We start from the raw sequence: 24,036 nt of genomic DNA on the forward strand, positions 1-24,036 counted from the left end.
AGCACTGCACTCAGCTGTGGCGGCTGTGCAACAGGAAGCATATATTGGCCTTTACAGAAGTGCAGCTTAGATTCAGCAGAAACATTCTGAGGTTTAAAGGCTTAAATTATGAGGACAGTTTACATAGAGTAGGCTTGTATTCCCTTAAATGGAAAAGATTAAGGGATAATCTGACTGGGGTGTTTAAAACGCAAAGTAGGATTCGATAGAGTAGAGACAGATAATGTATTTCCTCTGATTGGGGGAATTCAAGATCGAATAAACGGTGATATTCTTAAAATTAGAGCTTGCCACTGCATTTAGGAGGGAAATCAGGTGGCAGTGTTTCACACAAAGGGTGAAAGTAGAACTCTGGAATCTTCTTCCCCCAAAGGCTGTACCTTCTGAGGGAACAGTGAAGCTTTTAAAGCAGAGATAGGGAAAAAAGCAAAAAGTGTGAGAAAAACTCAGCCAGTCTGGCAGCATCTGTGGAGAGAGAAAAAGAGCCCAATATGACTTTGGAGAAGTCTGAAAAGTCTTTCTCCAGCACTTCCGTTTTCATTTCAGATCACCGGCATTCATAGTGTTTTACTTTTAACAGAGACTGATTTTTGTTGGGTCATGGTGTCATGGGATATGGTGGAAAGGCAGGTATATAAATTTAAGGTGCATATCAGCCATGATCTAATTCCGTGACAAAGCAGGCCCAAGGGGTTGAATGGCCCCCTCCTGTCCCTATCCTTATGTCATGTTACACAATATTTACACCAGAGAAACAGACCATTTAGCCTAAAAGGAAAGGTTTATGCTGGTGCTCATGCTCCGTGTGAGTATCCTCCCACCTTAACTCATCTCACTGCATTAGCCTATCTTTTCTATAGACCATGAGACGTAGGAGCAGAAGTAGGTCATTTGGCCCATCGAGCCTGTTCTGTCATTCAATGAGCTCATGGCTGATCTGATAATCCTCATGTTTCACCCATGTTATCTAGATTTTCTTTAAATGTATCTATGCTATTCACTTCAACTGCCAGATGTGGTAGGGTATTCCACATTCTAACCACTTTTCAAATAAGAAGTTTCTCCTGAATTTCTCTTTGGATTTATTAATGACTATCTTATATTTATGGTGCTCGGTTTTGGACTCCCTTGTAAGTGAAAACCTCTCCTCTACATCTACCCTATCGAACAGTTCACAATTTTAAGGTCCTCTATCAGGTCAACCTTCACCTTTCTAGAGGAAAGGGCCCCCCTCCCCCAGCCTGTTCAGCCTTTCCTGTTTGGTGTAACCTCTCAGTTCTGGCATTATCCTTGTCGAACTTTTATTTTGCACCTTCTCCAGTGCCTCTACAGCCTTCTTATAACATGGAGGCCCAAATTGAGCAAATCATTCAGAAGTGCAGTCTAGCCAAGATTCTAGATATAGGAATTCTGCTCAACAAATGAACCTGAGTGCTTTGTTTGGATTCATTTGCCCTTTTTAACTTGTGTCACTAATATTCATGGGTTGTGTGTCTGTCTCCTAAATCTCTTTGCTCCTCTACCCCATTTAGATTCTTATTTTCACGCTACCAAAATGTACCACCTGCAAGTGGGAAGTGGTGTTCCACAGGGAAATGGGCTGGAGCCACTCTTCAGCATTTAGAGAAATGATTTGGGCTTGGGAATCGGAATCACGTTATCAACATTTGCGGGCGATGCCAAATTGTTTGTGTGTGTGTGTGTGTTTGTTGTGGGCACGGGGAGAGGTGGGCTGGGATGGGGAGTATTGTGGCTTACATACCAATCTGCAAGTTTGTTAACAACTTATTGTGTTCAATCAGTGTCTTGCTTAAGTATTAACTATACACTTCCCACCCACCACACTAGCCCACCTCTCCCCACGCCCTGACACACACACACACAATTTGGCATCACTGCAAATGTTGATAACGTACTTCCGATTCCCAAGCCCAAATCATGTCTTTAAATGCTGAACAGTGGCTCCAGCCCATTTCCCTGTGGAACACCACTTCCCACTTGCTTTTAACCCCTACTCTGCTTTCCATTTAGGAGCCAGTTTAAGATTCATTCTGAGTCTAACTCTGACCTGAGGCATGAATCTTGTAGAGTCTTAGGGTTATACAGCACAGAAACAGGCCCTTCAGCCCATCTGTCCATGCTGGCCATCAAGCACCTTTCTATTCTAATCCTATTTTCCGGCACTTGGCCTGTAGCCCTGTATGCAATGGTGTTTCAAGTGCTTAACAAAATACTTCTTAAATGTTGTGAGGGTCCCTACCTCTACTGCCCCCCACCACCCCACACCCCCACCCCCCCCCACCCCACCCCAGGCAGTATGTTCTAGATCCCAACCACCCCCGGGTGAAAAAACTTTTCCTCAAATCCCCTGTAAACCTCCTGCCCCTTACCTTAAATCTATGACCCCTGGTTATTGACACCTCCACTAAGGGGAAAAGTTCCTTCCTATCTACCCTATCTATGCCCCTCATAATTTTGTATACCCCCTCAGCTTTCTCTGCTCTAAGGAAAACAACCCCAGCCTTTGCAGTCTCTCTTCATAGCTGAAACGCTCCAGCCCAGGCAACATACTGATAAAACTCCTCTGCACCCTCTCCAGCGCAATCACGTCCTTCCTACAGCGTGGCGACCAGAAATCTACTACGCACGACCTTATTAAAAATCCAAGTATATTTCTGCATTACCCTATCTACCCTTATTCTTATCTATTCTTCCTGTTACTTCCTTAAAAAATTCCATAAGCTTGATCAAGCATGACTTTACCACTTGGAGTCCATGCGAACGACTGCTAGTTATAATTTCAGCCTCTAATTTGTTTTCTGTCACATCTTTGAGTATCCTTACATCCAGCTAACTGGGCTATAGCTCCCTATTTAGTTCTATCTCCCTTTTTAAATATATCGATAACAATAGCTGCCCACCCACCCTCTGACAGTATTCCCTTTATGCATTTTTAATATAAACATTTAGTAGTGCCTCTGCTATCTCTTCCCTAGTTTATTTTAAGATGCAATCTGCCCGGACCACCCAGAGTTTGGCTCATTTATAAATTATCTCCCAATTCCACCTTATCCGTTTCAGATTTCCTGCGGTTTTTTTCCAACTTTTATTTCTCTGCATTCCACATGGAATGTTTCATTTTCATGTTCTGCTGAAGGTTCTTCGCGATTTGAGATGTTAACTCCGATGCTGTCTGACCCGCTGAGTATTTCAAGCACTTTTTTTTGTTACAGATTTTCAGCGTTTGCAGTATTTAGCTTGCGCTTCATTCGCACAGTTGTTTTATTTTGACACTTGCCCCAAGTATAGAAGAGTTGATAGTTTTCCTCTCCCTCCCACGCATTGCTATTTTAAAATAAAAGCACAATCTGGGGATTTTCCTGCCATGTCGCCTTGCTGCCCTTTTCATTCATGAAAAAAAAATGGCAGCGCAGCAGCTCCTTCCTGACCAATCGCAAGCAGAGGGATGGAAGGTGGCATCGTGACTCATCAGAGGTATCCAATCGGAACAGGGGGGCGGGGCCGGAGCGAGGCAATAAAAAGGTAGGTTAGAGGGTCCCCAGCGTTCATTCGCAAATTGAGTAAACTATGGAGATTATTTACACTACAAGGGCAATGCATTTCAGCAGCGGTTACGAACTGAGTCAGCGGGCGAGCTCAGAACAGCAGACCATGGGATTCGCAGGCCGCAAGTCTAAAATGCCCCAGATCTTCACTTTCGAGCCCTTCCGGGAAAGTGAGAAACCCAAAAGGCGCAAAAGACGGACTCTGAAAATCCTCTATCCACCTCGCCAGGTAAACCAATCTACTCAAAAGTTGTTGCGAGAAAAAAAAAATGCCTTGTTCACTTTCTATCTTAAAGTTCAGTCGTATAACGCATTTGGATCTTTCATTTAACAGGCTCTTTTTTTTACCCCCCTCCTCCTCTCTCTCTCTCTAGGTTAGAAGGTCCCTTCCTACTGAGAAGGACGTGACCAAGAGGCTGCTCCTGTTTTTCCTTTCCATCGTCCTCTTCCAGGTGTACACCGCGAATGAAGAGGAGCTGAGCCTCCCCATTCTGGATCTGAGCCCTGCAGAGCTAGTCTCAACTTCCACCCTGTCCCCGTCCTCCCCTCCGGGCTCTGCCGCCCTCTCTGTCGTCTTCCTCCCCGCATCCCCGGGTGCTGAGAACAACTGCAGCCAGCAGCAACCTGCAGGAGGACACTTGCTCCAGACCGCAAGGCTCGTCCGATCCTGCAAGATGTGAAGTGTGAAATGGTTCGCTTTTGCATGAGAAGGATTAGAATTCTCTCCGGCGTGAACTGACCATGAACTCGAGGCGGAGTTAACTGCAAATGCTAAGGGACCCGTTTCCCACATGCAGAGACTTGAGAGCTTTGAGTCGACGTTCCCATCTTCATGGAAAGACCTGACTCAAGTTCTAGACTGTAATAATATTTAAAAGACCAATAATTTATTTTGTACTGGTTACCTCGATACGAATTATCTTCAATTCAATTTTGCCGTTTGGCTTAAGAGGAGTTTGAAAGCTTGTGTAATTTATCATATTTATGAGTTATTTATAAAATGTTGAGCTAATATTTAAAATGTTAAGATAATAATATTTAATAAGTAGAAAACTTGATTTATAGTAAAAGCGAAATACTGCAGATGCTGGAAATCTTGAAATCAACAAATTGCTGGAAAGACTCAGCAGGTCTGACAGCATCTGTGGAGAGAAAGACCGAGTTAACGTTTCGAGTCCCTATGACTCTTCTTCAGAAGAGTCTTGTTTTATGTGTCTCTTACTGAATCAGTTTGTGTTGAACATCTCACCTAGCAGTGGGACTAGAAAACTCACTTTTTATAAATAAGTGGGGTTGTTGATGGATCAGACAATTTGTGTATCCAATATGTCTCCCATTTTGAAGCCAGTATGTTCTGTGAACAATTATTTGTAATAAAACGTTTTTTAAAAAAAACTACTAGTTCCTTGTTATAAATGCCTCCACAATCAAATTATTTGTGTTTCTTCTAGATGAGATTTGCTTTTTTTAAAAACAAAACAGATTTGCTTTACTTTCCTGCTCAAATAATATAAAGACAATGAGGTGAATTGGTCTCTGGATACCTGCTTTGCCTAATAGAATATGATACAGTACAGAAAGAGACCATTTAGCCTATTGAGTCCATGCTGATTCTTTGAAAGAGTGGCCAAATTATTCCTATTGCTCTGCTCAAGATCTATCATATCTGCTCTAATGACAACCAGTCTGGGGTCTCTGTGTAACTGAAGTCATTCTGGTAAATCTCTGCAAGGCCTTGACATCCTTCCTAAAGTGCGGTTGATCATAAGATCTGAACTGAGGCCTAACCAAAGTTTTACAAAGGTTTAGTCAAAGGAAATGCACATGGGCCCCAACAATAAAGCAGGGGACTGACATAATGCTGCTCATCTTACAGCCATGTCCAGTCTCACCTCTATCAAGCATATTTTCAGCTTCCTGTCTAGACCTCAGATCAATGTTGCAGATTGACTATCTTTGTAATTCTTTCATGGGATGCATGGCAAGGGCAGCATTTGTTGCCCATCCCTAATCGTCCTTGAGCTGAGTAGCTTGCTAGGCCACGTCTGAGGGCATCTAAGAGTCAACCGCATTGCTGTGGGTCTGGAGTGATTCCCTTCGCTAAAGGACATTAGTGAACCAGATGGGTTTTCACGATAAATTGATGATAGTTTCACGGTCACCATTAGTTTCCAACTTCAGGTGTTTGTTGTGTTATGAACTGAATTTAATTTCCACCAGCTGCTGCAGTGGGATTTGAACCCATTTCCCGAGAGCATTAGCTTGAGCCTCTGAATTACTAGTCCAGTGGCATGATTGCTACGGCACCATCTTCCCATGTTACCGTCCGTGAAAGTTTAGAATGGGCTGCCAATCAGTTTTACATCAGGTCTGGAATCTGAAAAAACCTCTTGTATCGTCATGTCAAAAGTGGAGCTAATTGTTCCCAAATTGACTGAAAATATTGAGTAAAACCCTAGAGCCTCTAGGGTGATAGGTTATGCTAACACTATCAATATTCGGCCTAATATAGTTTAAAAATATTATTGTTGGAAGCACTTCCCATCAATTTTATTCATAATAAATCCTTCAGTCTATATTTATAATGGAAACTAATGTGCAAATGCACACCCCACTTCAGTAAAGCTGCATCACCACCACGTGGAGGAGGATAGAATTTCAATTTAAATGGGCAGCTCAGGTTGAAGAGTCATATTGGACTGGAAACATTAACCATATTTCTCCCTCCACAGATGCTACCAGTGTAACTGAGGTTTTCTGGCTCTTTCTGTTTTTACTTCTCATTAGCAATGTAGACATGGAAATTTAGATTCATTGTCGGAATAATTGCCTTGTCTTCATCATTCAGCCATTCACTAATCAGGCAGAGTCAATCGCCTGCCCAGCTTTTGTGTTGTTTCAATAACCCTCTGCCTCAAATCCTGATTCATCTTTACATTGAATTAAACAGAAATTACAACACAGAAACAGGTCATTTGACCCAATTGGTGCCAATTGTTTATGGTTTACACAAGCCTCCTCTGGTTACCGACCACTCCATGACTGAAAATGGTTTCTCCATCATTATTCTTTTGAAACATTCAGTCATTTATCTCAATACTGTCCAGCCTACTTTGTGGAAATTTGCTGTCTGCATAAATTGCTGCCATATTTCCCATATTACAATCATGCCTACATTTCAAATTGCTTCATTGCCTGTAAGGCGTTTTGGAATGTCCTTAGATCATGAAAGACGCAACAGGTCCGATGCCCAAAATTTGGTACCTTTGGGTCCGAATTTCAGATTTTGCTGGATTACCCGCCGGTAGAGCAGTCAGCTTGGTATCCCAAGAAAAGGGAGGTCTGGGAGGAGACAGAGTTTGAAGCACTGCAATGGATTCAGGTCTTGTGTGTGCACAACTCTCACTGATTCATCCTTTGAGTTCGGCCCGAGAATGGCCACTGCATTCCCATGCTTAGGGAAAAATGTCTGGTTTTTGGACAATTCCCGTGTTTGGATTGCTGGATTTTGGTCAATGTACCTGTTTATAAGGTTATTCCTTCATTCATTCCTTAATTTTTCCTGTCACTTGGAACTACTTCCAGCAATTTAGAAATGAACAGAACATTTCAATCCTAAATATCCACACATCTGCCAGAATGGAACTCAACAAGCCTCTGTTGTTCCTAATAACCTGGATCATGTAGTTTTAACACAAATCCTTCTATCTTATTTTAGTCTGCCATGAAGAGATTTCAATCCCACGTGTGCCAAAATTAATAGCAATATATTAATTGGAATTATGCGTTGTTGCAAAATAGTCATGAATTCCTGAAACATGAGAAAGTGTAAGATAATCACTGAGGTTATTGGGTGTGACCTCACCTGTGGGAACCAAAGTTTTGGAGTGGGCACTGGAATAGTAGCTACAGTGAGCTGAAAGAATGGATGGGCACATCTTCCTATGCCAAAGGCAGTGTATCATTGCCAACTAATGCCATGGAACTTTTAACAGCCGCCCACGGAAACACAGAATGCTCACAGCACAGTAGGAGGCCCACTGCGTCTGTGCTGGCACTCCAAAGGAACAATTCACCTAACGGTTCAAGAAGGCGGCTCACTGCCACCTTATCAAGGGCAATTCAGGATGGGCAGCAATTGCTGGTCTTGCCAATGAGGACCACATCTCATGAAAATTTTTTTAAAATGACTTCGGGCCACAAGATTTAAGGACCTTTGACCAAAAGTTTGGTCGAAAGAGCAGGTTTAAAGAGATCTCTTAAAAGGCGCAAACCCTTCACTTTGTTCTGATCAGTGCAGCTACATTGTTCAGGATATCCAAATCGATGGGGTCGAACGCTCCAGGCACAGTGAACCAGCGGTTCATACCAATTAAGACTGAGCATAATCTGCACACTTCACGTGCGGAACTGGCTGATGCACCTGTATGCTATTTGAAATATTTCAATAAGTTTTTTTTAAGAAATGAATACCATTGGACTCACATTCTGGACTTAAGGTGTGTAGCAATGCACCTGCATGAGTTGTGCAACACCGCGGTGTAAAAGAGATAAAAAATGTCTGTGGGAGGGACAGGTGAGTCACCGAAATAGAGTGCATAGTCTGAGCATGTTCAAAATCAGTCTCCCACATCAAGTACAATAATGGAAAAAATCAAGGTCACTATATAACTTTAATCAATGATGCGGGACTATGATAAGATAAATATATTTTAACATGTAAGGTAGTCTAGAATTACCAGCTCTGCATAAAAATAATCTGCTCTGAGGGTAAAAAGAGGATTCTATTTTTATGTGGCACCTTATCGTGTTTCTTAAAGGAACATGGGAACAGCCCACTCAACTACTCCAGTCTGTCCTGCCATTCAGTCGTGCCTGATCTGTATTGTAACACCTCTACCTGCCTTGATTCCCCAACCCTTAATACCCTTGCCTAACGAAGATCTATCAATCTCACTTTTAAAATTTTCAATTGATCCCCAGTATCAACAGATTTTTGAGGAATCCTCATTCCCATTGCACTTTGCGTGAAGATATCTCCCCTGAACAGCCTAGCTCTAATGTTAAGCTCTGTTCTTCCCGGGGCTCTCAGGTGGAGGAAACAATTTCTCTCTCTCTATCCTATAAAATCATTTAATCATCTTAAACCCCTTAGTTAGATCTACCCTTATTCATGTATTTTCTCAATCTCAAAGCACTTCACATCAAAAATTTACTTTGACGAGGGGTGACTATTTTTACATGACTGAAGGTGGCAGCCATATTACAGACAGGAAGGCTCCACTAAAATGATAAGTACTAGTTATTTTAATTTTTGGTATTTAGGATCATAATAATACAGCAGAAAAGGAGGCCATTCAGCCCATTGCTCTCTCTCCCCACAGCGCTGCAAATCTTTCCCCTTCAAGTATTTAGCCAATTTCTTGTTTGAAAGTAAGCATTGTACCTGCTTCCACCTTCCTGTCAGGTAGTGCATTCCAGATTGAGCGGAGGGCATTGGTCAGGGCAATTGGAAGAATTCTCTGCTCTTCCTGAGCTAATGCCATGGAACCTATAACAGCCACCCACGGAATCACAGAATGGTCACAGCACAGAAGGAGGCTCAATGTGTCTGTGCTGGTTCTCCACAGGAGCAGTTCACTTAACGGTTCAAGAAGGCGCCTCACCACCACATTCTCAAGGGCAATTCAGGATGGGCAGCAAATGCTGGTCTTGCCAATTATGCCCACATCACATGAATGATTGAAAAAGAAGACATAGAGCCACAAGATCTTTGACCAAAATCTTGGTCAAAAAGGTAGGTTTAAAGGAGTCCCTTAAAGGTGTAAAATGTGGTAGAGCAGTGGAGAGGTGTAGGGAGGATACTGTAGAGCTTAGAGCATAGGCAGCTGAAGGCATGGTCTGCAATGGTGCATTGATTAAAATCAGGGATGCTCAAGTTCCAGTGAGCAGCCAGGGACGAAAGTGACACTAAGCTTTTGTCAATCAGTGACTCGGGGCTGAAAGATGAAACACTGGAAACAGGGATCATCGTAAACTTATTTCAAATTATCTGTGTGGTGGGGACGGCGAGCGACTGTCGGACCCTTTCAATTCTCCGCATGAACCCCTAGGAATTAAGGACACAGCTATTACATAATACACTTGGCTAAGAGTTACTGTAGGCATTATTAGTGGGCAAATGCTCAATATATTCTAATTACATTCATCCTCAACTAGTTTAAAAAAGACAGTGAAATATTTTAAGGTTGTAGCAATTAATATTAAATGGATTCTGTTCTTAATATTAATCTGACAGCTCTCTTTGCCTGGGTCATTGGTTCTTTGTAATTTGTGGTATCAGTAGGTTCAAGATAAATTGCTGTTGTTTCAAATGTAAGTAGCCTTTGTAATTGATTATCAGTGTTTCTCCTCTGCCAAGCTCTCCGCTCCCCATTTATATTTCCACTTGGTGCAATTGTCCAATACTTGCAGCTGGCCAATCCAGTTTACCAAGATCCTTGTGTCTTTACTGCCATTGGGAGTTCCCACAAATCTATATGTTCCAAGTACCTGTGGAACTGAGTTCACGACCTTGGGACACAGGGGGGACAGTTACAACATAACCACGTGACATATTCATACTCATCCCTCTGTTTGCTATTCTAAGCAGCTAATGTGCAAAAGGACAGGAAATGACCAACTTAGTCCAGCCAATTGGTCATGCTTAACCCATGTTTTCCCAATTATGAATCTTCCTCCCAACAGAGGGCAGGGAGGGAGGTGGGAGGAAGGGGGAGAAAAAGAACCTTTAGACTAATTGAGGAATAAAACGCAGGGGAAATGGGCAGACAAGTGGTAGATGAATTTCAACACAGAAAGATGTGCTATGGTACATTTTGGTAGGAGGAATGAAAAGAGATGCTAAATGCTACAATTTTATAGACAGTCCAATAAAAGAAAAACCTGGCAGTGTGTGGATGTGAACCTTTGAAGGTGGCAGGACAAATTGAGAAGGCTGTTTTAAAGCCTTTCCTTGGCTTTATCTTTAGGTGGGTACACTACAAAAACCAGGAAGGTATGTTAAACCTATAATAAACACTAGTTCCACCCCAGCTTGAGTATTGTTCAATTGTGAGCACCACACTTTAAGAAGGGTGTGAAAGCTTTGGAGACAATACATAGATTGACTAGAATGGTTCCAGTTTTGAGGAATTGCAATTATGCTGGAGAAACTGGGGGTGCATTAGTTTTCACATGTATGCTGATGACACCCAGCTTTACCTCACCACCAGCTCTCTCGACTCCACTACGGTTGCTAAATTATTAGACTTCTTATCCAACAACATTTTTGGCATGAGCAGAAATTTTCTCCAATTAAATATTGGGAAGACTGAAATCATTGTTTTCAGTCCTGGCTCCAAATTGCATTCCCAAAGTATCGTTTCCAACCCCCTCCTGTCAACATTTGAGAGTCAGCCAGTCTGTTTGCATCCTTGGTGTCACATTTGTCCCTGAGATAAGCTTGTGACCTCATATTCATGCCATCTCTAACACAACCTATTTTCACCTCCCCAGCATCACCCAACTTTGCCCATATTTTCAACTTACCTGCTGCTAAGACTCTCAATTGTGCCTTTGGTACCTCTAGACTCAACTGTTCCAATGCACTCCTAGCTGGTCTCCCACATTCTACTCTCTTTAAACTTGAGGTCAATTCTGCTACTTGTGTCTTAACTCACCACAATTCCAGTTCTCCTGTCACCCCTGTGCTCGCTCTCCTACCTTGGCTCCCGGTCAAGTAACGCCTTGATTTCAAAATTCTGATCCTTGTTTTTGAATCACTCCATGGCCTTTCCCCCTCTCTGTCTCTGTAATCTGCTCCAGCTCCACAGCCCTCCACAATATCGGCGCTCATCTAGTTCCGGCCTCTTGAGCAACCCCGATGATAACCGCAGCAACTTTGGTGGCAACATCTTCAGCTGGCATAGGCCCTAAGCCCTGGGATTCCCTCCGTACATTGTCCCCCTCTCAACCTTGCTTTCCTCCTTTAACAACAGCCCTTCAAACCTGACCCTTGTTCTGCGATTAACACACTCTGCTATCTTACCTTTATGTCACTATTAGCACCTTCTTTAGTTTTTAACACTCCCTTTGTCTTGTACCCATGACATCTTTGTCAATCTTGTCTGAGCTCCCACCTATCTGTGACCTTCTATTTTGCTCCACCTGCTCCAGCCCCTCTTAATCAGCATAAAATCCATCACATTTCTACTTCACTTTAGCCTTAAAGAAGAGTCATACAGACTCCAGATGATAACTCTGTTTCTCTCTCCATAGATCCCGCCAGACCTGCTGCGTTTTTCCAGCATTTTCTGTTTTTATTCCAGATTTGCAGCATCCGCAGTATTTTGCTTTTACTATTTCAAATCTATCTCTTTGACCAAGCTTTTGGACATCTGTCCTAATATTTCCTTATGTGGTTCAGTGTCATATTTTGTTTTATAATGCTCCTGTGAAGCACTTTGGGAAGTTTAATTATTACATTAAAGGTGTCATTGAAATATAGGTTATTGTTAGAACAGAGGAGCCTAAAAGGAGAATTGAAAAAGGGGTTTAAAAATGAAAGGTTTAGGTAAATTTAAAAATGAGAAACTGTTTCCAATAGCTGAAGGGTCAATAACCAAACGGCACAGATTTAAGTTGATTGACAAAGGGGCTAGAGATGACATGAGGAGCAACTTTTTTAGGCAAAGAGTATTTCATATCTGGAGTGTGCTATCTGATGGAGTAATGGAAACAGATTCAATAATAGTATTATTGTCATTTGAACCTGTACTAGTCTGGTCATGCATGCGGTATTTCCTCTTTCCAATAGGTGTGTTGGGAATCCCTGGTAAGGCATAGGCTGAGTTCAGTTGTTAACCCTCTCACCTCTGAGTTAGAACATTACGGGTCTAATCCCCGCTCCCAGATATAATCCACGGTGAGACATCAATGCAGTACTTTGTCAGCCTACACGATGTGCTCAGGCCTTGGAGCAGTGTTCAAACCCACATCCTTCTGACTCAAGGGTATGATCTCTGAGGAATGCATAGAATGTAAAGTGCAGAAACAGACCATTTTGCCCAAACTGCTCCATGCTCCACAGAAGTTTCCTACCAATGCCGTTACCAAAAGGGTGTGGATGCCGGGTCAATTTGAGGCCATTGTGCTTTTCTCAGGTAAGGGATCAGAGGATATGGAACAAAGGTGAGTAAATGGAGACGAGGTACAGACCAGCTGTAATCAAGTTGAATGGCAGAGCAGTCTTGGAGGTCTAATGGCCTATTGTTGCTATTAACAGTAGTTAATTGTTACTTTACCTGAAGAGCATATTAAGAGTGGTTTAATTGTACAGCCTCATGAGGTAGCACGTACACCAGAAAGTATATATACATATAAACAGTAACAGATGTTGCTTAATGCCCCTATGTACTGCTAGACAGATATTCATTATATCCAACTGTAACATTTTAACTACTGCTGCTGCTTATAGCTCCTCCTACCAGGAGACCCACTGTCATGGTACGTCACACTCACCTGTCATGCCCCTTCCTCACACATCCACTGTAGTTCATCTGCAACCGCTCTGTGATGTCCGTCATCCAACTACACTTAGTCAACTGCTCTTTCTGTTGCCCTCCACTTTGCCCTCTAGAAGAGATCTCTGTAACATTTCAGCTCTGATCAAATGGCCAAAATACGGACATTTTCATTTCTGGGTGTTACCTTTCAGATTTCTTTTAGTTCTTGCAATTTCAGTCACCTCTTCATTTCTCATATGGTCTGTATAAGGAATTGTAAGCCTACGTCTTAAGCATTCACATTACAAAGGCCTCCATTTTCTTCCCCAGACCTTTACTTATTGTCCAGATTTCTGAGGCCTACAGGGCAGTGGATAGAATGTAACATCTTATAAGTTTTTTTCCTTGGTACAAACTTGAGTGCTCTTGTTGTTAACACCACCTTCACCTTCACAAAGTTATCTTTGGCTCACACTATCCTTCTTCTAGCTTCAGGATCATATCTACCGTCAAAATTTTAACTACACAACTGACATAGAGGTGATAGCTGTGCTGCGGTGGATAGCACGTTTAGGCCAATTCACACAATACCTTACTTCCCTCTTCTGCACATTGTGGAGTCCGTCCAAAGTATGTTTCAAAAGAAATTTCAGCACTACAACAATTTGTGCTTAGATAGCGCCTCGAATACTGCAAAGACATTCCAAAGGGCATCGCGGGAGCATAATCCAGCATGATTTGACACTAAGCCACATCAGCAGATATCAAAACAAATAAGCTTGATCAAAGAGTTGATCCTTTTTTTCATTCATTCATGGGGTGTGGTCTTCGGTGGCTGGGCCAGCATTTATTGCCCACCTCTAGTTGCCCTTGAAAGATGGTGGTGAGCCGCCTTCTTGAACTGCTGCCGTCCTAAAGGGCAACATAAAGGAGGGGAGAGAGGCGGAGAAGTGGAGAGGTTTAGGGAGGGAATTCCAGAGTTTAGGGCTCGGGCAGCTGAAGGCGAGGCCACTCAAGGGTGGAGTGATAAAAATGAGGAAATCTGTAAGACCTGGAGCAGTCCAGAGATCTTGGAAAGGGGTGCAAAGTCGCAGGCAGAGGCCAAGATAAAACGGGGTGAGGCTGTGAAGAAATCTAAAAATAAGGGGTGGGAATTTTAAAATCTAAGTGGTGCCAGACCAGGAGCCATATTGGTGGGTGGTGGGTGAATGGGATGGTTTGAGTTAGAATACAGGTGGCAGAGTCTCAGATGAGTTGACATTATCAGTAATCAGAAGGTGATGTTATGCCAGGAAACTGGAACAGATAAAATTACAAGTTTCACTCACTGGTTGTAGGTGATGTGATCAATCTACAAACAAACTGCTTGCTCATCCCCTATCTTCAATAGACCAGTGGGAGTGAGTCAGTTTATATAGCATGCCACTGATCAACTGCCAAATATTCTCCTTTCCAGAGAATGCCGCCAATAACTTCCAATTGGCCTGCCCAAACTAAACCACATAAAACTCCTTGCATTCCAGGAATTTTCTTACAGTACACTTGGGGCACTGAGTATAGTTTTGGTCTCCAGATTATTAAAAGGATATAGAACCACAGGGGAAAATGTGTCAAAAATTGAGAGCTCATAGCTGTCAGGAAAGATTGAACAGTTTGGGGCTCTTTTCTCTCAAAAAGAGGGTGACCTGACTGAAGTTTTTAAAATTAGGAAAGGGTTTGAAAGGGTGGATGTGAAGAAGATATTTTCACTTGCAGGTGAGATCATAAACATAAGATAGTCACAAATAAATCCGCTGGGGTATTCAGGAGAAACGTCTTTACCGAGAATGTGGAAATTGTTACCACAAGGTGTAATTGAGGTGATTAGCCTAGGCCAGTGGTATTCGCTAGAAAACAGTGAGGGCCAATTGGGATGCTGGAAAATTTTAATCGGGCCACAAGTAGAGTTTAAAACATACTTATAGATTCATTGAGATTTATTTTCACAAAAGGTATCTTAGTGTGTAAAACATTAAAAAATGAGATAAAAGGTAAACTCAGCACTTTTTAAAATTCATTCATGGGATATTAGGCATCTCGGGCTAGGCCAGCATTTATTGCCCATCCCTAATTTCCCTTGAGAAGATGGTGGTGAGTGGCCTTCTTGAACCGCTGAAGTCCATGTGGTGTAGGTACACCCACAGTGCTGTTAGGGAGGGAGTTCCAGGATTTTGACCCAGCAACAGTGAAGGAACAGCAATAAAAAACCAAACCAAGTCAGGATGGTGAGTGGTTTGGAGGAGAACTTCCAGGTGGTGGTGTTCCCATGTATCTGCTGCCCTTGTTCTTCTAGGTGGTGGTGTTTGGAATGTACTGTCTAAGGAGCCTTGATGAGTTCCTGCAGTGCATCTTGTAGATGGTATACACTGCTGCTACTGTGCATTGGTGGTGGAGGGAGTGAATATTTGTGGACGGGGTGCCAATCAAGTGGGCTGCTTTATCCTGGAGGGTTCTTGAGTGCTGTTGGAGCTGCCCTCACCCAGGCAAGTGGAGAGTATTACATCACACTCCTGACCTGTGCCTTGTAGATGGTGGACAGGCTTTGGAAGTCAGGAGGTGAGTTACTCGCAGCAGGATTCCTAGCCTCTGACCTCTTCTTGTAGCCCCAGTGATTACATGGCTAGTCCAGTTCAGTTTATGGTCAATGGTAATCCCTGGGATGTCGATAGTGGGGGATTCAGAGTAACTGTACACAGTGTGTCAAGTGTGATCTAACCATGGTTCAATATGCATTGAGCATAGCATCTCTGCTTTTCGTTATACACTGTAGCCTTATCTTCTGATGATGCTGGTTTTGACAGTTCATTTTTTAACTTTAGGGAACGAATGGTAATCTTCATGTTAATTAATTACATTCTCTCTCTTATTTAATTAATTGTTTTATATCTATCTCTCACTTAGCACTTCTAATGGGTTCCTAAAAAATGGCATTCTAAACAAAAACTTGCTAAATGAATATCACTCACTGTAATGAGGGTGGGTTTCAACCCCGACCTGTAATTTTTACATTAAAAACCTATTGGCATCTTAAACCTAACCTAAAAATCTTCTTATTAATTTTTATAACTTAATATCTTACCAACTTACTTACTCTTAATAACTAACCAACTCTTAATAACTTACTATCTCTTTCTACTTATCTCACGCTCATTTACCCTCCTGCTCACCGGCTCCTTCCCGCTCACCTACCCACCACCCCACCCCACCCCTGCTTGACGCTCCCCACTGCACCCCACGCCCCCCCCCCCCGAACCTTCTGTTCGCTGACCCTTCCGCTTGCCAACCCTCCCTCTCACTCATAGCTCACAGCGAGGGACGGAGTGAGGGAGGTCGCAAATGAGGGAGCGAGAGGGGCTGTGCTTGAGAGGGTGAGGGAGGGAAGCAGCAAACAGGAAAGATGGTGGGCAGGAGGACCGGGGCGCATTTTACGCCAGCAAAATTTTACGGTCCTGCCGAAGTCAATGGCATTGCCCCCGCCACTGCAATGGGGCCATAAAATTCTGCCCAAGTGTGGTGGAGTGCAAGCGACCAAGGACCACTTACTGCTGGCCTAGATCAAGTTATGGGGCAACTAAATGAACATGTGAGGGGAGAATGGATTAGAAGGGCATGTTGATCGGATGAGATGAGGCGGGCTCAGCTTGTATGAAGGACAAACACTAGCAGGGGCCAGTTGGGCCAAATAGCCTATTTCTGTGCTCTAAAATACTATGTAAGTATAAAACTGTAAAACCCTGCATCAGAACACAAACTTACTTATTCCACAAATAAAAACTTCAGTGAAGAAAGAAATAGCAAGTTGTAGGGCACATTGCTCAGAGCCTTCTGATCTGCAGGTGGCGCCTGGAGCTGCTGAGTGTTTCTAGCAATAAAATCTTACAGCCCCATAGGAGGCCATTCAGCCCATCATGCCTATGCTGGTTGTGAAGGAGCTATTCCATTAATTCCACTCCCCTGCTCTTTCCCCGTGGCCTTTGCATGGTACTTCAACAACAGCGAGCATTTATATAGCACCTTCAATGTAGAGAAAACACCTCGCAAGGGCATTACGAATCAATATTTGACACGGAGGAAACAAGGGGATATTAGGATAGGTGAAAGGATGTAGGTTTTAAGGAACGTAAAGGGCGGAAAGAGAGGTGAAGAGGTTTAGGAAGGGAATTCCAGAGCTTAGGGTCCAGGCAGCAGAAGACAGTCGCCAATGGTGGAGTGACCAAAATCAGGGAGGTGCAAGAAGGCTGAATTTCAGATTCCCAGCCACTTTGCCTTTCGGTTTCAGACTCCTCCCCAAAACTCACCTTCCCCAAGTTTAGTCAATGAATGCACATGGAGGCGGGGCTTGGTGTTACCTGCCCATTATTGGTGGGGAGATTTGGGGAGATTACGTTTCCACTAACCAATCAGTAACTCTTTGGCAGGTGTTTATGGTGTTTATCAAGGGTTTGCTTCCAGCGGTTATGTCCGCACAGCCTTTAACAGTGATTCCAGAGGTGATTCCTGTTGAATGGGCAGTGAGCGATGCATTCTTCAGGCGTTCCAATCAGCCTGCCGCTTCCCCACTCTGCAGGGAAACTTGGCAGCTTCAGTACCTGGAGAAACACCAAACCCGAGATCTTTACCTTCGATCCGATCCCAAAGTCCAAGCCCAGCGCCAAACCCAAGAGGCGGTCAGTTAAAGTGCTTTATCCGATTTACCGGGTAAGAATCTTACTACTTTACTACAGAGGCTGGAGATATAAAGTTTTTGTTTGATCCTGAAGAAAAGTGGCTTAGACTGCTGGCTCATTCAAGTGGAAGATGGTTTTAGATTGCTTATTGCCACAACTTGCATTTATATAGCGCCTTTAAAGAAAAAGGTGCTTTACAGACGCACCGCAAAACAACATTTGACACTGAGTCGCATAAGGTGACCTTGAGTCAGACGGCCAAAAGCTTTAAGGAATGTCAGGAAGGATAGAGTCAGGAATGTTTAGCATGGGAATTCCAGAGTCTAAGGCCCAGCCAATAGTGGAACAATTAAAATCAGGGATGCTCAAGAGGCCAGAATTAGAGGAGCACAGATACCTCAGGGGGGTTTGGAGCTGGATGAGATTACAGAGATGTGGAACGGTGAGGCCATGGAATGTTTTGAAAACCAGGAAGAGAATTTTAAAATTAAGGTGTTGCTTAACTAGGATCTAATGTATAAGCAAGTACAGGGGTGATGGGTGAATGGACTTGATGCGTTAAGTCACCAGGCAGCAGAGTTTTGGGTGACCTCAAGATTACAATGTGGAAGACCAACCAGGAGAGCAGTAAAATAGTCAGGTCTAGAGGTAACAAAGGGATGAATGAGGGTTTCAGCAGCAGGAGCTGAGGCAGGGGTGGACTCGGACAATGTTTATGGAGGTGGGCAGAAGCTCATATCGGGGTCAAATATGACAGCAGGAACGCCAAGCAGACTGGGTCAGTTTCGGACAATTGCCGGGGAGAGGGATGGAATCAGAAGCATGGGAATGAAGTTTGCGATGGGGTCTGAAGACAATGGCTTCAGCCTTTCCAATTGGTTTCATTGGACAAAGCCTCTGCTTATCCAGCACTGGGTGTCAGTCAAACAGTCTCAATCATTTTGAGCTAGTGGAGGGGTTGAGAGAGGTGGTGGTGAGGTGGAGCTGGCTGTCACCACAATGTAGATGTGGAAACTGATGTTGATGTTGATATGGAGAGTGAAAATGGATGGGTGTAAAACAACAATTAACAAGCTGTCACCTTGTTTGGCTTCACAGCCTCCGAGATGCCCCCCTGCTGAGAAGGACATGGCCAAGAGGCTCTTTGTGCTCCTGCTCTCCATTGTTATCTTCCAGGTGTACAGCGCTGTGGAGCTACAGGAAGGTGAGCCGGCTCTGGTCTCTGAGGGACTGGAGCTGGAAGTGAGGATTGATCCCACCCTCCCTCTCTCGCTGCTTTTGAAGTCGAATTCTGCCGCCCTCTCCTCGATTACCTCCCCACGAGGAGTTGGAGCCAATACCACGATTCATTCTATTTGACATCTACTGCAGACAGACATTTGAGGGGCAGGTTCATAGCTGAACGAATGTCAGTAGGAAACTGCAAATGGGTAACCGTCTGTGTTACCTCCTATCACCGGGTCAATAACCTGCCTGGCTCCCCTCCACCTGTAGCAGAATTCCAGCTAGGCCAGAGACTCGACCACTTTGCAAAATGGAGCAGCGATTGTCTGCTGGGGCTGGGTTGAGAGATCAATTCTATTGACCAGGTCATCACCAAGATTCAACGGGCACACTTCACCGGTTTGCAACCCACAGTGGCACCTCACTGGGTGAGTGGGTTCATTCACCCCCTGGAGCAAAGAGGACAGGCTGGCATCCATTGGTCTCAAGGCATTAGGGGACCTGAGTTTTATTTTTAAAGCTGTAATCAAGAAAGGTGCTCCAGAATAGAGGTTCTCAAAGTGGGATCTGTGATTTCCCCTGGGGGTCTGTCAAGATTTTCCAGGGGATCTGAAATGTAATGTGAATGGGACCCGTTAACTGTGATGGCATGGGTTGGGCATATGCTGTTAGTTGTTGCAGTTATAGGTGGAGTTCCAGTAGCAGAGATGCTGCACCTCAAACAGTGTATCAGTAATATTCCAGTGCAGACAGGCTGGTAAACAGTAGAGGGGAGAAAATACCTCTCAAACTCACTAAGTAGGCGAGCAGTGGAGGTTTACACCTGAAAAGGTGGCAGTGATTTGAACAGGAGCCATTGAGCCTAATCCCACTCCAGGAACATCTGGGAGATGTCAAGCACAGAAATACTCAACAAGCTTGTTAGTGATCTTGTCACGCTATCTTACAGTTGGAGTGAAAACCTTTATCTTCCCCTCACCAGTCACATCAATGTTCACTCTATCACAACAGTCCCGGCCAAATTTTATGCACGATACTTAAACAGAACACTCGTGAACTTTATACATTTTCATCTCTGAATGTAAAGAGTTTGTTTTCTTATAATTTAGATGAAGGTCCATGATTACCAATCCATTTGAAAAGGGGCCTTTCAACCAAAAAGGTTTGAGAACCGCTGCCGTAGAGCTGATTGTCAGGATCGTAAATGGTATAGAAAATGATGGAAGTACTGTTTTTAATTACCAACAAATGCACATGACAATGAAGAATGTTATTGAATGGTAATTGAAATGACACAAGTATGTAGGCAATTTAATTATACTAGGAATATCTTTGACACAATTGTTTATTCTTGCAGCACACGCAATATTTTATTCTTGAGAAGAGGGCATTTTTCAAGAATTTTGATCTTATGGGATGAGATCAACTCTGGAAAAAACCCATCCTGTTTAAGGTTGCATAATGCTGTACTGGGAATTGAGAAACTTCAGTTTGTATTAGTACATTGCTTAAGAAAGAACAAAATGTATTCTCGCTACCTGAGTGATAATCTAGGAAGGAAACAATGGAAAGGGACAAAGAGTTCTGTACAAGGTGGGAACTCCCTACCTGCTACCAAATTATTGTCCACACGATGCGCATGACCATCTATTCCAGCAGTTAAGCCAATGTCTTCACATCTGACTTCAAAGTATTCATGGTGAGATGGGTTGATGATTAACTGAAACCTCAGGCAACGGAACTAGGTGAAGATGCATTCTCTCTCGATGATATCTGTCCTCAGACACTGGGTGTTCCTGGTATCAGTAGTGACTGTGCTTCCCACAGCACTGAAGTATGCTGACACTGAGGCTACTGGGTTTTAATGGAGCTAATCCTAAATTGCATTTCAGGACTGTGGTAGGGAAACAAAATGATGGAATTTTCATAATCTGGAAGATTTTGTTTGTTCATCAAAGTAACTTAATCAGCTGCATTGTCATATTTAACTTTATTTATTCCTGGATGGCCTATTTATTGTATTTAAACTTGTTTGTATTTAACTTTGGCAGTTAGTGTGCCAGATTGTACTATTAAAATAAATAAATCATTGAGGCAAATGATACTCATTGTTATTTAGGTACAAACTGAACAAACTCTGAGTGGAAATGCGGAAGTCTGGAAGTTGGGTGTCCAAGAAGCACTGCTTCTCTGTAAATTACTCAGAAATGGCCTCTTGCCCTCTGACTCACACTGTTCAATGCATTTGAACCTTAACATTCCTGTATTTGAGCAGTAGCTACAGACTAACTTAGTCACAGATACTTGGGGCTTTTCCACTTCAGTCTAAGTATGCTTTCTGTACAGCATGAGTCTTAATTACTGCCAAACAACTCCTTTGGAACTGAAAATTGTCCTTTCTACTATTAAGAGTTGAATGAATAAAATTTGAATATTTAAATAAAAATATAACATTTTACTTTTTCTCTTTCTGTCTCGCACTTTCAATCCAATCTTTCTTTCCTTCTCTTTCAAACCTATGCTTCCTGGTTTATACTCTGCACTGCTTATAAGCTTCTTTAAGTTGATTGGTTAAAGGTGACACACTTGCTGAGTCCCAGATGCTCTGTAGAGGGCACCACACCATGCCTTGTTGATGTCCCACTTCCCATCCAGAAGTTTGTGGTAATGGGCAAATTTGTTATTCATTTGCCAGTTACAGTAAATTCTGACCCATTAGGTGTTTGACAAGAAGAGATTGATGTGGTTAGAAATTCACAATGGAATAGTTCATCCCCAAGTACTTATACAACATAATGGTGCACCACAGTTGCCTGACTTTAATGTGCCTATTTAAGAATCCCTTAAATGTTGTTTCCCACCTTACAGCAGTGAGTCTACTTCACTGGCTGGGAAGCGTTTTGGGACATCCTGAGGTGGCAAAAGGTGTGGCATAAATAATTAAATTAAAAACAGAAAATGTTGGAAATGCTCAGTTGGTCTGGCAGTGTCTGTGGGTAAATGAGCAGAGTTAATGTTTCTGGTAGATGTCCTTTCATCAGGACTGCATGCTTTCTTTCACCTGCAGGGGTGGAGTACATACGAATTAGGAGCAGAATAGGCCCCTTGAGCATACTCTGCTATTCAATAAGATCATGGCTGACTGTTTGCAACCTCAATTCCACATTCCAGCCTACCCCTGATAACCTTTCACCCCTTCCTTATCAAGAATCTATCTACCTCTGCTTTAAATACTCCACTTCCACTGCCTTTTGAGGAATAGAATTCAAGACTCACGATCTTCAAAGAAAAAAATTCTCCTCATCTCTGTCTTAAATGGGCGACCACTTATTTTTAGACTGTGACACTGGTTCTAGATTCTCCTGCAAGAGGAAACATCCTCTCCATATCCACTCCGTCAAGACTCCTCAGGATCTTATCTGTTTCAAACAAGTTGCCTCTTACACTTCTAAACTCCAGCATATACAAGCCCAGCCTGTCCAATTATTTCTCATAAGACAACCTGTCCATTCTTGGTATTAGTCTAATAAACCTTCTCTGAACTGCTTCTAACATCAACCTTCCTCAAATAAGGAGACCAGTACTGTACACAGTATCACAATATCTTTACAGTGCCGAAGGAGGCCAATTGGCCCATCGAGTATGCACTGGCTCTCTGAAAGGGCATTCTACCTAATCCCACTCCCCTGCCTTATCTCCGTAACCTTGCACATTCTCTCTTTTCAGGTAGCAATCCAATTCCCTTTGAACACCTCAATCAAACCTGCCTCCTCCCTCTTTCAGGAAGTTTGTTCCAGACACCAACCACCCTGTGGGTGAAAAAAAATTTCTTCACATCACATTTACTCCTTTTGCCAATTATTTTGAATCTGTGCCCTCTAGTTCTTGATGTTCTCTTGAGTGGGAACAGTTTCTCATTATTTACCGTGTCCATACCCCTCAGGATCTTGAATACCTCCATCAAGTCTCCTCTCAGCCTTCTTTTCTCCAAGGTAAACAGTCCCAACCTCTCCAATCTATCTTTATAGTTACAGTTCTCATCTCAGGAATCATTCTTGGGAATCTTCTCTGTAATCTCTCCAATGCCTTCACAACTTTCCTCAAGTATGGTGCCCAGAACTGGATACAGATGTGGTTCTCATCAGTGCCTTGTACAACTGAAGCATAACTCCTATTTTTGAATTCAATTTCCCTTGCAATAAACAATAACATTCTATTAGCTTTCCTAATGACTTGCAGTACCTGCATATGAGGCTTTTGCAATTTATGCACTTGGACACCCAGATCCCGCCACAACTCAGAACTCTGCAATCTCTCGCCAACTAGATAATATGCTTCTTTTTTATTCTTCCTGCCAAAATGGACAATTTCACATTTTGGCACATCATTCTCCATTTTCCAGGTCTTTGCCCACTCACTTAGTCTATCTATATCCCTTTGTCCTCTTCACAACTTACTTTCCTACCTATCTTTGTGTCATCGGTAAATTTAGCAGCCATACCTTCAGCGCCTTCATCCAAGTCATTATATAGATTGTAAAAAGTTGAGGCTCCCACACTGATCCCTGTGGCACACCACTCATTACATCTTGCCAGCCAGAAACGATCCATTTATGCCTACTCTGTTCCCTGTTAGCTAGCCAATCTTCTATCCATGCCAATATGTTACCCCCTATACCATAATCTTTTATTTTCTGCAATAACCTTTGATGTGGCACCTTATCAAATACCTTCTGGAAATCTAAGTACAAAATATCCTCAGGTTCCCCTTTATCCACAGCGCATGTTACTTCTTCAAAGATCTCCAATAAATTGGTTAAACATGGTTTCCCTTTCACAAAACCATGTTGACTCTGCCTGATTACCATGAATTTTTCTTGAGTGCCCTGCTAAAACATCTTTAATAATAGCTTCTAGCATTTTCCCTATGACAGATATTAAGCTAACTGGCCTGTAGTTTCCTGCTTTCTGTCTCCCTCCCTTCTTGAATGAAAGA

General features: G+C 42.9%; 1 protein-coding gene across 1 annotated transcript in view; it reads left to right on the forward strand.

The window, feature by feature from the left end:
* Positions 1-17,634: 17,634 nt before the first annotated feature.
* Positions 17,635-24,036, forward strand: part of LOC121291949 (zinc-binding protein A33-like) — a 69,018-nt gene continuing 62,616 nt past the window's right edge. Inside the window, exon 1 of the mRNA XM_041213633.1 lies at positions 17,635-17,848. Coding sequence (XP_041069567.1) covers positions 17,655-17,848 — 194 coding nt within the window. The 5' untranslated portion in view covers positions 17,635-17,654. The remainder of the gene's footprint in view (positions 17,849-24,036) is intronic.

This window comes from Carcharodon carcharias, chromosome 19 (assembly GCF_017639515.1).
Source record: "Carcharodon carcharias isolate sCarCar2 chromosome 19, sCarCar2.pri, whole genome shotgun sequence".
In the NCBI taxonomy this organism is placed as follows: Eukaryota; Metazoa; Chordata; class Chondrichthyes; order Lamniformes; family Lamnidae; genus Carcharodon; species Carcharodon carcharias.